This window comes from Lissotriton helveticus, chromosome 2_1, assembly GCF_964261635.1.
Source record: "Lissotriton helveticus chromosome 2_1, aLisHel1.1, whole genome shotgun sequence".
In the NCBI taxonomy this organism is placed as follows: domain Eukaryota; kingdom Metazoa; phylum Chordata; class Amphibia; order Caudata; family Salamandridae; genus Lissotriton; species Lissotriton helveticus.
Window position 1 is genome coordinate 479,091,261 of NC_136059.1, and position 13,918 is coordinate 479,105,178.

General features: G+C 44.9%; 1 protein-coding gene across 2 annotated transcripts in view; it reads right to left on the minus strand.

Annotated features, from left to right (window-relative positions):
- DEPDC1B (DEP domain containing 1B) overlaps positions 1 to 13,515 on the minus strand; it is a 330,019-nt gene extending 316,504 nt beyond the window's left edge. The window contains exon 1 of one of the 2 annotated variants that reach the window (XM_078675128.1): positions 13,315 to 13,515. In XM_078675128.1, coding sequence (XP_078531254.1) covers positions 13,315 to 13,362 — 48 coding nt within the window. In that variant the 5' untranslated portion in view covers positions 13,363 to 13,515. The remainder of the gene's footprint in view (positions 1 to 13,314) is intronic. The other variant, XM_078675129.1, reaches the window with a different exon arrangement.
- Positions 13,516 to 13,918: the final 403 nt, after the last annotated feature.

Sequence of the window (13,918 nt, forward strand, 5' to 3'; positions counted from 1 at the left end):
GATCGCTATGGAGCCCATGCGGGCTATCAGATTAATTGGCACAAGTCAATCCTTTATGATCCCCAGGGGAGGCGGACTGGTCGGAACTGCCGGGGAGGCTGAAGACGACGGGTGAGGGGGTTTGTATATCATGGGGTGTTTGTGACACTAGACAACAACCTCTCCTATGAGGAGGAACATTAGGGGAATATTGAATAATTTTACTGAAGATGCGGCTAGGTGACGGATGCTCCCCCTCACGATCCTAGGCCGTGCATCTATGTTTAAAATGATAACGCTGCCAAGGTTTTTATACGACTTCCAAAATGAGTACTTCCCCCTTCCACGCAGGGTGTTCCTTGACATAAATGCGGAACTGAGGGCCTTACTGTGGCTAGGGAAACAGCCCAGGGTGGCACTAGCGACCTTACAACGCCACCAATATAATGGTGGAATCTCACTGCCAAACATAGAAGTATATTACTGGCCAGAACACATGGTGCCTATCAACGACTGGATACACGCCCCCGCCATGCACCCTACTTATGCTTTGGAAAGGCGCGGCATGGCGAAGCGCACATGCATTCACCACCTTTATGGGGGTAAGGGAGGAGACCGATTGCTTCCTGCCACCAGAGTTACCCTGAGGATTTGGGACCGGGCGACAAGGATCATAGGATGGGCGCGAAAACCGACGAGACAGACGCCAATATGGCGATGCGCCTGGCTAAAGGACCTAGGTAAATTGAGGGGTTTCCAGAGGTGGGACGACATAGGTATATCGGTGCTGGGCGACTTGATGAAGAAAGACGCTGAAGTCATTCCAAGCACTGAGGGTGGAAATGGGCTGCATCACACCCAATATTTTAAATATGCGCCGCTGCGACACGCCTGGCAGGCTGAGGGGACATTGACGGGAACGCTCCCACAGTACGCACCACTGGAGGGATAATTGCTATAGGAACAAATCTAGGCAGTCTCCCTGACATATAGAACCTTGATGAACAACATGCCAGATGGTCTAGTCACACTTAGAAGAAATTGGGAGCGGGACGTAGGGGAAATGGAAACGGTGGACTGGGACACAGTTCTAATGCTCCCAGGAGAGGTTGCCATTAAGCCCTGCCTATGGCTTATTCAGTATAAAATCCTACATAGGACCTACTATGATAGAATGCGCCTTTATACTATGGGAAGGGCTAGTGACCCGACCTGCCTGAGATGTGGCCGGGACAGGGGGGATTTTTATCACACAATCTGGTCATGCCCTGAAATTCAGACTTATTGGGGAGGTCCTGAGAGAGCTTGGAGAGGTCCTGGAGATTACCCTGCTGTTAGAGCCCAAACTGGTGTTATTAGGTATGACAAATGATGTAGACCTGAATCGCCCACTGCTGATCTTTTTAGTTTTAGCTCTGGTGGTGGCCAAGAGAGATGTGGCGAGGACCAGGGGGGGGGGGGGGGGCGCAACACTGCCACGGCTGGAAGAGTGGAGAGAGGTATGGATTTATATATGGCAGCCTAAAGGGTCACATATACGGCAAGGGATGCCCTAAAAAGTTTGGTAGAGTGTGGGGCAAATGGCGCCGATACCACGGACTGGATGGAGGACTCTGATTTAGGGGAAATGCGGAATTATCCTGTCCCAGATAGAGGGAGATGGGCTAGCGGGTATTATATCGAAAGAGATGGGGGCCTAGGGAGAGACTCTATTTCATCAGTTGGCGCGGAGCATTGTAAACAGTTTTTAAAGGTGGAAGGAGGAGGGTGGGATCTGACGATTAATTGTGACTTGCTTGTTATCTTTGTGTATTATGAAAAGCAAATAAAAATATATTTTTTTTTTAATTGCCATCTTGAAACAGGTCACTGTAACAGAAAACTCCCCCGTAAGCTGGAGCCACCACAACATCATCCCCTTCTAGATCAACACATCTATCATCATAAACAATTCAAACACATAAGAAGCTACTAACAACAAATGCTCATATAGATATTGAAAAAATAGACCGCCACAAACTCAGAACCCCAAAAAATATGAGACCTTGAGACATACACACCTTTTACAAATGGATCTCTAATGACTGGACAATTCCCACAACATCCACGGTTAATCACAAAAAAACAACCAAATGATATAGTGACATCAAAATAAAGAAAACAAAAAAACAACTCAACATACTAAAAAAGCAAGTGGGGAAAACTATGATATGAACAAGACAAAATGACTGAATGCCACTGTAAGAGAACCTACAGAATGATAAAAAGACACACAAATAACTGAAGAAGACTTTCAAAGTAAATTCACAAGACTTCACAATCCAGAGGCAAAACACAAACGCCATAATTTCAAGACTTTGGCAACAAAATCCCCAAAAATGTATCTCAAAAACTGGACAGACAGAAAAGAAATAACATTTTTTTTTAAACCCACAGGTAACACCACCTCAACCCAACCATTTATAAACTTTATTCGGTTTTACATTGGAAAAACCATAAAAGTTACAATATATACACATCTCATAAAAGAAGTACATTACAAATTTACAATTAATAGCCATAAAAATAAGAAGTATGTTTCCACCAAAGGTTAAGGGTAATATTGACAGATACAATAGATAAATAACATGTATATTTCTGCAATTAAAAAAGTGGAGAACACGCATGAGTCATAGCATAAGACGGAGACAAGCCATGGTTGTCACCAGAGATTTCAAGTAGCCCACAACAAAAAATATACAGTCTGGTTTCAGCAGCTACAAATACAAAAGTGCTGGGTGAACCCGATTAAAATTAAGCCTCTTTAAAAGGGGGGGGAAGGGAGTAAAAAATGTCTCCGAGGTACTTCATAAAATGTGCAGATGGACATGGAGTGTAGCAAATCCTGTGGAGACACGTTGTCGCAGCCACTGGGTGCTAACACCGGTCCTCTGCTTTACCCTTTCGGAACGGCAATTAACAGATGAGAAAAAGAAAAAAAAGAAAATCGAGGCGAAACCTAGACAGTAAGAACCGCTCATGGGTAGTCAATGTACCCAGGAGGTATGGCTCGATCAATGAATGAGTTTAGGGTCAGAAACTTAGGGACGCTCGTTTTGCATAATTCCTGTTCATCTCTTTCTAGCATCCTAATACAACTAAAAGCTTTCTTAACCAATTCCACATCCTTTTTTGTTATGGTGGAAGGTTTTAAAAAAAGAGTTCCAGGAGACCCAACTCTGTATAGCGACGTCCGACATACTTCAACCACGGAACCCTAGACATATGTTCAAGGTTCATACAGTCCATTATAATCTGCTGGGTAAGCTCTATCTCCTTGTTTGGCCAGCACTTAAGCCAAGACACTAAAGGGCGCAGAGCGAGAGTATCAGAGTCCCCAATTCTTCTTGAGCTACCATGTTCGATAAAATGGTTGGCATTCCCAGCAGGCGCTTTAAAAAGTTATTCTCTGCCACCTGCAGCGCGTCTGCTGTGGTATACCCCCAGACTTCACTACCGTAACATGCAGTTGATACACCTTTGGCCTGATAAATTTTCAGCATGATTGCAATTGGGTGCTTGCCCATCTTGGCAGCAAAGCTGAAAATAGCGGTAGTTATTCGGATGAGCTCCCCCTTTTTCTTCTGTATAAGGGGTCCCCACTTTAGGCAATCATCCAACAGAACCACCAAATATGAGAACACCTACGTTGTGGGGCCTTCGCAGAGCCTACAGAAAAAGAATACTTTTTCGTAGGACGTGCCCCTACTTGCAAGACGTAAGATTTTGCATTATTGATGGCTAAATTATGGGACCCCATAAAATTCAGGAATGCATCTAGTAGGGACTGGAGTCCCCTTGCGGTTCTTGCTATGAGGACTGCATCATACGCATATAGGACAGGGAGACCACGGCGCACCATATGCGGAAAGTCGGCCCCCGTAGATAACAGAGCTCCTTCAAGATCATTGATGTAAAGGTTAAACAGGAAGGGGGCCAAAATACAGCCCTGCCTTACCCCTCTTTCTGTATTAAATTCCCCGGAAACCCAAAGATGCTGTGCATATCTGATATTTGCCCTAGTATTCCTATGCAGATCCATTAGAAAGTCCACGATGGAGGCCTCCATCCCCATGGCCCTCATGGACTGCCACAGTTTAACCCGATTGACACAGTCAAACGCAGAAGAGAGGTCCATGAAGGCCATGTAGATCGTGCCTGGGCGGGCCATCGTATACTTGCCAAGGATCAGATAGAGGTTTAAGCATTGGGCCACCGTCGACCTCCCAGCACAAAACCAATAGGCTGTGGGAGGAGCTATAATCGTGCCCAGACACAGGTGTGGCGCGCGCCACTTGTTTTTCTTTACTTTTGGTATAAGCGCGGCACCCGCACTTTACTTATAACATTAAAAGTAAAGCGCGGGTGCTGCGATTATATCAAAGTTAAAGAAATAGATTTTTTTTCTATTTCTTTACTTTTGGTATAATCGCGGCAGCCATGCTTTACTTTTAATGTTATAAGTAAAGCACGGGTGCCGCGATTACACTCCAACAGAGTTCATATGTTTTCAATCTGTCTCCCTTGTGTGTTTCTAACCTCCCGCGCTCCATGTTGCTCCCTCAAGTCTGTGTATTTCTCACCTCCTGCTGCATGTTGCCCTCTCGCCTGTTGCTTCTCCTCACCCCTTCCATTATTTCCATCCACCCATTACCTCATTCTCTCTCACTGGTTGCTTCTCCCCCAAATTGCCAGCAATCGGTTTTGCTTCTTTGCTTTGTTTTTTGCAAACATGTACACGTCTCCTTAAGGTAGATGCATTTCACAGTTTTTACTTGCAGACATTTCATGCCTATTTCATTCGTGTTTGCAAACAAACAAAATACCAGACCAATTAGCTTCACTAATGCTTCAGATTAGTATGCCGTTCCTTAGAGTGCTGGACTCGAACAGCTCCCTCCATGCCTCCTCCTTAAGAACTCCCTTAAGGGTAGCTAACACCTGCTTATATTCTGTGCGACATGCGCTTATGTATAGGGGGTCTCTTGGAACAACTTTCAAGGCCTCCTTTAACTTATGTGCTGCCTGGGAGCAGGAGGAATCAAACCATCTTGGGTTTGAGTTGGACACCTTACGAGCTGGAGCCCCCAAAAGGTCCCCTGCTTTACGAGAAATGACACTGAAAGCACTAAAGGACATCCCTCGGTAGACTCTCCATTTGAACACAAATCAAGTTCAACTGCACAAGAGTCTCTCACCACCCTGTGGAAAGCATCCGGGTCGATCTGAGACCATTTAAGGCGGCGCCCACCGTCTGTAGGTCTTGATGTTCCCGGTGCCCTTCCCCTAGGTTTGCTGGATAAAAATGTGCCACAAAAGTATACACAGAGGGGATCGTGATCACTATAAACACTTTCCTTGATGGTAAACCTTTGAAAAAGGAACTGAAATGAGGAGAAGATTAAAATATGGTCTATAAAAGACCCGGTACCTCTCCCTTTAAAGGTGAGAATCAGGGCTTTACAGTTCAGGGCAGAGAGGGACATTGGTGTCAGTAGATCAAATTCATTGACCTAATTATTTAGTTTATCCCCCTGTGTTGAGTGCTCAAAATGAAATCCCCTTCATTCTGTGGCATCCCAAATTGGACATCTTTGTAATCTTAGGGTCGTCACAAGGGGGGTTTAAAATCTCCCAATACCATCACGGGGCGTGGGCCATGATCACAGAACTTCCTTACATAGTGACTGAGCTGGATGATGTTACCTTCCCCTTTTTTGCTATTCAGTGAATTAAAGAAATTGATCAGGCTCATTATATTGTTCCCCTTCTTAAGTGTAAAGGCCTGGAGGCCCTTGCTAAAAAAAGGATGGGTTCTTACCTGGCACTCCACTGTCAGCCAGATATAAGTAACCAAACCTACTTTCGCTCTGCCACGAGTTGACGGGGAGGCAGGAACAAAATAAGCTTTGAAACCCTCCAAAAACAGATTGCAATCCACCAACCAGGTTTCTTGAAGGCAGATTACTGAATAATACCTAACAAACTGTTGCCATATGGGATCCTGGAACTTGTCTGCCAGGCCTGCTATGTTCCAAGATAGAACATTACTGTCCAAAACATGGGGTGTCACCTCTCTTTGTGTTAAAGAAAGGTGAGCCATCTGCAGTGTCTCTATCTCAGTTGCCAAGGTACCTAACCAACATTGGTAGACATGAAAGCAATCATCCACCAAAACATTTTCAGTACCCTCTCAGAAAAGGATTTCCTTGGAATTATCAGAAGCAAGTCAACACGATCACTTTCAAACCTAGGGCTGCCCCCAAAAAATTGAAGCTTTCTTTACATAACCTGTACAGGGGAGGTAGCTAGATGTTTACTCAACAAATCCTTTGAACTAGGTTAATTCTAACCCGAGTTGAAGAACTCCTACATTAGACTACTCTCAAAACAAAAACAAAAAACCTCGACCCAGCAAACTACAGGCCTATATCAAATGGACGATTCTTTGGGAATAAAATTAAATAGCAGTGATAATTCAACTTTTAAAATTTAGAGAAGAGAACGACATGTCAAACCAAGCAGAGGCTCGGAGTCAGCCATCATATCCATATGGGATGACCTTATACTCATAGTGGAAAAGAACTGAGTGGCTACCCTATTGCTTCTGGATTTATCAGCTGCTTGTAACACTGTGCAGCAACATAGGCTACTAGAAAGTCTTTATCTTCTCGGAAAACATGAAAATGCTGTGAAATGTCAAATGGATTACTTCTTACCTCAGAGACAGAAAAAAAGTGTAGTTTACGTACCACTTTTCCCATCAGCTCCTCACACCCTGCACTGTGGCATCCCTCTGGGGTCCATCATATCCCCTATATCATTTAACATCTACCCAACACCCTTACTAAACCTGATTAAACCATTCAACCTCGCATGTTACAGCTAGGGAGCTAAAGATAACACCTAAATGATTCTAAAAAAAAAAAAAATGGATGCACCGGAACACCTCTCCAACTCAAAACAGGACGACTGCTTTTAACACGTTCATGAGCAGTATTAGCCTAAAGCTCAACACAGTAAAGACAGGAATAATGATATGTGCACAGTGACAAAAATACAACCTCCCGCCATAGGGTCCAAGGAACTCAAGGTCCTATAGCAACATTAAAAAAAAAACAAGCATTGAAAATGCAATAGGTCTCGCAATAGAAGAGTTTTACCTTTTTCGTTTTGCAAATGGATGAGTGGGTTTGCGTGGATGAGTGGCGTTGCGTGGATGAGTGGCGTTGCGTGGATGAGTGGCGTTGCGTGGATGAGTGGCGTTGCGTGGATGAGTGGCGTTGCGTGGATGAGTGGCTTGTGTGAGTGCCGTTGCGTGTGTGAGTGCCGTTGCGTGTGTGAGTGCCGTTGCGTGTGTGAGTGGCGTTGCGTGTGTGAGTGGCGTTGCATGTGTGAGTGCCGTTGCGTCGGGCACTGCAAGGAATCGCCACGATTCCTTGCAAGTTGGTTAAAGACTGTTTAAGCCCCCATAGTCTCGCAAGCTCGATGAAAATGCAATAGGTCTTGCATTAGGAAAGTTTGACTTTTTTTTATTTATGTGTTGGTTTTGAAAATAGCAAAATTAATACCTTTGTCAGGTGGATGTAGTGGTGGTGGATGCGATAGTGGTGGATGTGGCGGTGGATGTCATGGTGGATGTGGCGGTGGATGTGATGGTGGATGTGATGGTGGATGTGGTGGTGGTGAATGCGGTGGTGGATGTAGTGGTGGTGGATGTAGTGGATGTGGCGGTGGATGTGATGGTGGTGGATGTGGTGGTGGATGTGGCGGTGGATGTGGTGGCGGTGAATGCGGTGGTGGATGTAGTGGTGGTGGATGTAGTGGTGGTGGATGTAGTGGTGGTGGATGTAGTGGTGGTGGATGTGGCGGCGGCGGATGTGGCAGTGGAGGATGTGGCAGTGGAGGATGTGGCAGTGGATGTGGTGGATGTGGCAGTGGATGTGGTGGATGTGGATGCAGTGGATGTGGTGGATGTGGATGTGGTGGATGTGGTGGGTGTGATGGGTGTGGTGGTGGATGTGGTGGTGGATGTGGTGGTGGTGGATGTGGTGGTGGTGGATGTGGTGGTGGTGGATGTGGTGGTGGTGAATGTGGTGGTGGTGAATGTGGTGGCGGTGAATGTGGTGGTGGTGAATGTGGTGGTGGTGAATGTGGTGGTGGTGAATGTGGTGGTGGTGAATGTGGCGGTGGTGAATGTGGCGGTGGAGGCGGTGGATGTGGTGGATGCGGTGGTGGTGGATGCGGTGGAAGTGGTGGTGGATGCGGTGGTGGATGCGGTGGTGGATGCGGTGGTGGATGCGGTGGATGTGGCGGTAAATGTGGTGGTGGTGGATGTGGATGTGGTGGTGGATGTGGTGGATGCGGTGGTGGTGGATGTGGTGGTTGTGGATGTGGTGGTGGTGGTGGATGTGGCGGTGGTGGATGTGGTGGTGGTGGATGTGGCGGTGATGCGGTGGTGGATGCGGTGGTGGATGAGGTGGTGGTGGATGCAAAACAAAATGTAGCACAAGCAACAGCGCATGCTCGATGCCAGGCAAGACCTAAAAAAGACTGAATATGTCAACAATGCATCTCGAGATTCATACAGAACTACCTAATGTACTTCACCAGATACAAGGAAACAATTAACTGCTACTTCGGGCAAATCTCCAACAAGATAAATGACTTCACTAAGCTCAATGAGAACAGAAGAGCTGCATCTTTCTTGGAGGAGGACCATTTCTGCTGAAAAGACAGTAGTGAACACGTGACACCATTGGCGAGACAGCGAGTCGAGTAAAGTATGCTGCAATGCATTTGGCAGTACTTGTAAACCAACAGGTTATTTAAGTAAAGCATTTCTGAATTAAAGCACAGAGTGAGAATGAGAGGGACCAGCGAGAGAGAGGATAATGTGAGGAAGAAAAATATACAGAATATGAGAGAGCAAAAGAAATGAGAATGAGAGAGGGAACACGATATGGCAATGAAAGAAAAGAGAACTGGAGCAAGAGAGTAATTTAGAGTGAAAGAAACTATAAAGGATGAATGAGAACAAAGAGTGAAAGAAATCGCAGGACAGAGGGGGGAAGGCAGGGGAGGGGGGGAGGAGAAATGCGACACGGCGGGCAGGGGAGGGGGCGGAGCGGGGAGAGGGTGTGAAAGCAGCAGGGGCCTGGAGTGCGGCTGAGGGAACTGAAGAAATGCGACACGGCAGGCAGGGGAGGGGGCGGAGCGGGGGTGTGGGAGGAGTGCGCCTGAGGGAAAATACGTGCAAGGCAGGCGGCTGGGGGCATGTGCACGCGCTTTTAAGCTCAATGCGCATGCGCATTGAGCTTGAATTTCACGGGCACTGCAAGGAATCGCCACGATTCCTTGCAAGTTGGTTAAAGACTGTTTAAGCCCCCATAGTCTCGCAAGCTCGATGCGCATGCGCATCGACAGGCGAGACCTAAAAACCTAGGGGTACCAATGGATTCAGACTTTTCCTTGATAGCACAGGTCAACGGCGTCAGAGTGTCTTCTACACAATTAACACATGTTTGTGTCTTCCCATACTTTAGATGGCAACATAAACTAAAAGCCATCCTCATCACACAATCTCAAATTTTGACTATGCCAACAGTCTATGCCTTGGAGCTCCGAACTTCCTCATACACAAAATACAACTAATCCAAAATACTGCCACAAGACTCCTTTTCCACCTTTACCTAAGAATGGACAGTGTTCAAGGGACTATGAACTGTCCAGAGACTCCCAAGGAAAGACAACTAGACCTACAAGCAGAATATGACACTGCACCCCATACTTGCACCACAAATTATCATATTATCTGACTATGAGAAATCCACAGGACGCAGTTTTCTGACTACTAGCCGCCAAGTTATGCAACTTACTACCAGCCAACATCTAGGACCATAAAACACTTCAGAAAACAGTTGAAAACATGGTAATTCCCAAGATGCCTACATCTATATAATATACCTGCATCACTCCACAACCATAGGGCAGATTCCAGAAAGAAAATAGAGCCTTCAAGTTACAGTTTATAGACAACCAGCACACTACTTTCTATATCCATGTAAGCTAAGAACAGCTAGCCTATAGTTAGCCTGGGTATTACATAGAAAGGTCAGTTCATAAGCAACACCAATACTAATACCATAACACTCCGCAATTGGCAGCTAACTATAGCTTAATCCTCTTTCACTCGAAAAAACGCATATATGCTACAGGTCCCATCACCAACTCAATGAACAGACATGGAATAACTGAAGAGATTTATCACAAGGCTGGCCAATGTGAGGACTCTAATCTAGTCCATAACTGCAGGTCCCAACTAGCTACACAGTATGACTGCTTTCTTTACTTTGCACAATGACATTCAGATATAGGAGGAAAGTAAAAAAGCCCATTCCAGCACATCTCCCCACATTATCTCTCTCCAACCAATGTCTGCTCAGGATTAAAAAACTAAAAATATAGGGTTGAACAACCAAGAGCAGTAACCAGCTAAATCGTCTATGGTCATATCAAATACCTTGAAAAGACCTGAAGAGCTGCCAGCCTACTGAAAACCATAAAATGTGCTTCTCTCTCTCACGTCTCTTCATCCACCACACTGCGAAGCACTGCGTCACATAGCATGAAAAGTACACATCTATGGTCATCATGCACGATATGGAAATACTTCTCTCATAGGATAAAAGAAAAGACAACATCCTTCCAATCACACACCCTCCCTGATGTAGCTTGTTGCCCATGTAGGCAAGCAATACAGTGCCCCAGATATGGCTAGAAAGCATTATATAAATGCTGCAATTCAATACGATGAAATATCTGCATTACCACTAGACCCCACCCTACAACCAGCCACAGAAAAATTAAACAAATATATTATAGGGGCTAAAACCAGAATAATGTTCTGACCTAAAGTGCACTCTTAAATGAAGCGGGGCTCCTCATCCACTTACCAATTATTATGTGAAACGCCGTAAGCAAAAACTAAGCTCATAAGAATAATCAAAAAAATGTAATAAAATACTTCTTTGCATGATTGTTGGCTGCTAATTTTAGCGAACAACGTGAGCTGAAACAGCAGTGGGGATAGGCGCAAAAGCAATAAAAAACGCAAAACAGGTGTAGTGGTGGTTTAGGAAAGGGGGCGTTACCTAGAAAAATGATAAATTAATAAAAGCTAACCTCTGATAATGCAAAATCAGGCATTCTATTAAAATAAATAATGCCAGCCTGTAACAACAATCACACAAAATCATAAAAATGCCTGACTTCACCATTCGGCCACTGCCTGCAGCTTTCTTCTTGCAATGCAAACACGACTCTCTTACCAAGTTACTTTTCAGAACCTGTGTGTTTCCCCTCCCAAAGGCATGCAGCGAAAGGAGAAGTAACTATGATTAGTTGATGCAAGCACCATAAGTTTCAAGGAACTTCTCTCTCAGAATTACAGGAACTAGGAGTGTGCAGGAAATGAAAAACACTCCCTTTAAACTGAGAATCTGTTGGGAGTGTGCCCAAGCAGTGGTCAAGAAAGGCAGTGTTGACAGCCGCAGGAAAAATGGAGGATGCAAGCATACAGGGCAGCAAAATCATCTGTTTCCAGGCTTTTATAGACTCGCCAAAAGGCAAAAATTGAAGGCAGATAAGGACTTTTTGCACTCAATGTTACAGGATCCTTGACAGTGAGACGGGGTGGCAAGATACATGTCTTTACCCAGGAAGAGGCATTTCTTACTGTCATTCGCATGGGGTGTTGGTTTGGCTGATCAAGGTTGACTGCCACATTTTTCGTTGCTGTTCATTGCTAGGCTGCTCCATTACTGGCTGAGAATGCCTGTGACTTGATTCGGGATTCAGAGAGGTTCCCCCCTTCTCATAAGAAAATTGTTCTAGTACGGTATTTTAATTTCTTCTATATAGCACTTACTACCCCTGATGAGGCGCTAAAGTGTTTACGGTGAGAAGCAGAATACTCTAGAACCCAAGGTTAGTAGATTAATCCTGCGTTTAGTTTTGTACTTTCAAGGATATCATTCTAGGCATTTACATTCAATTTCTTCTATGGTATATTCGACTACTAGGTCTTAGATACTTCATTAATAGGGGCTTTCTGGAATAATGCAAGTTATTTGGTGGGATCAATATAGGGCTATAACTACTTGGGTTTAAGAAAAGGAGAGGCTGATCTATGAACAGTCACAGAAAAAGTGTTAAAAAGTGTAAAAATGAAGAAAATACTATCACAAAATGTCCCGCATTACGCTGCATAATTTGCCTTTTCTTGCTACATAATTTAGTCACACCTTGCCGCAAAATTTGGCCCTTCCCTGCGCATAACTACAATAGCCCTGTGCCCCTGTCTATGAATATGAGATGTAGGCAGTTCGCAGAGATACACTAGAGGTTAAGGCAAAGTTGTATACGACTTCGAGATAGATAGAAATCTCCCACTTCTTCCTCCTCTATCTTCCCTTTCCAATTACAGGTAGTGGGACATACCCTTAGTCTGCATATACGCTTGAAATATTAGTTTCCCCACCCTAAATAGGACATTATATTATACCAATCGCGAGATAACAGGCGTTCAATTGTAGAACTGCATTGAATTCTTCCGTTTTCTTCCGTTAAAATATTAAATTAGACTTTAGAAAGGTGTCATCAAGCTAAGTTGTTTTTGTAAACGGATACCACCAATAAGACTGATGAGCATACAGAAATCGCACTACAAACGCAGAGATGGTATAATCCATTACACAAAATATTTTTACATTTGAGAGAGAAAAATCAAGAGCATATCCGAATAATGAATACAGAAAAACACAGTCAACAACACAGTGAAACTGAACAGGAAAGATGCAAGAAGTAGCATTTAACCCGACAACATGCATGAGGGAAAGAGGAGTGAGATGCATGAGTGAACTACATATTCAGGGGCACGAACGTACCTGGCCTTACGCGCAATGGAAGGTCCGCTCTCCTAAAGACACAAGAGAGGTCCAGCTTGGTGGAATGGGGAGAAACCCTCATAATTCTCGGAAAGCCAAACATGACATAAAGGATATACCCCCTCCATGAGAAAGGTGTGTGTGTGTCGCAAAAAAATAAAAAAAAACAGTTGCTTCGAACTTATAGGAGTTGCACTATGTACACAAATACAAGAAGGGACAGGGCGCAACCCCACAATAAGGATTTTAAAGGACTAAAGGCTCAGATAGCAGAAGCTAGTGGAAGGAAAAAGGAAGTCAAGGCGAAACCACTGTTTACAAGTACTATCGCCTGTCACCCCAGACTCACCAGCTTGGTGGCACGGTAGGGTCCGGGTCCAATAATCTTATGTTCCATGGCTTCCCAGCGCTGTAAGCGCCCCTAACCCCCGTAGTTGCCCCTGTGGGCCTTCCCATGAAGCGGAGCGCACAGTCCCCGCTGCACCCCGGAGACGGTCACCCACACCGAAGGCACTTCCCTACAGTAGCATCAGCGGTGCCAGTTTGAATCAAGTGCCCGCAGAATGCAGAACGTTCATTGGTTGCCTTGGTGACCACGTGACCAATTTACCTCCATTCATGGAGGTGTTTCACCCCAGGGTGAATTAGTACACACCGAAGAGTCGCGAAACTCGAGTCTTTCTTCTATTTTTACTGCCGTATCTGTGTGTGTATTTTTTACAAGCTGTATGCTCTCAGTGCAGGTGCCTACAAACTCGACGTGCGAATTTATTTTCGAAGGGCAGCCTCTATTTAGGCTGCGTGGAATTCATGATGTCACCAATCCTTTTAACAAATACAATTTGAAATAATTGAATTTGCATTTCAACAGCGTTTCGTGCATGCCTCATTCCGTGGCGTCGAATTGCAATTTATCATTCAGGGGTCGGGCTTGGTTGGGCTTTGTAGACATG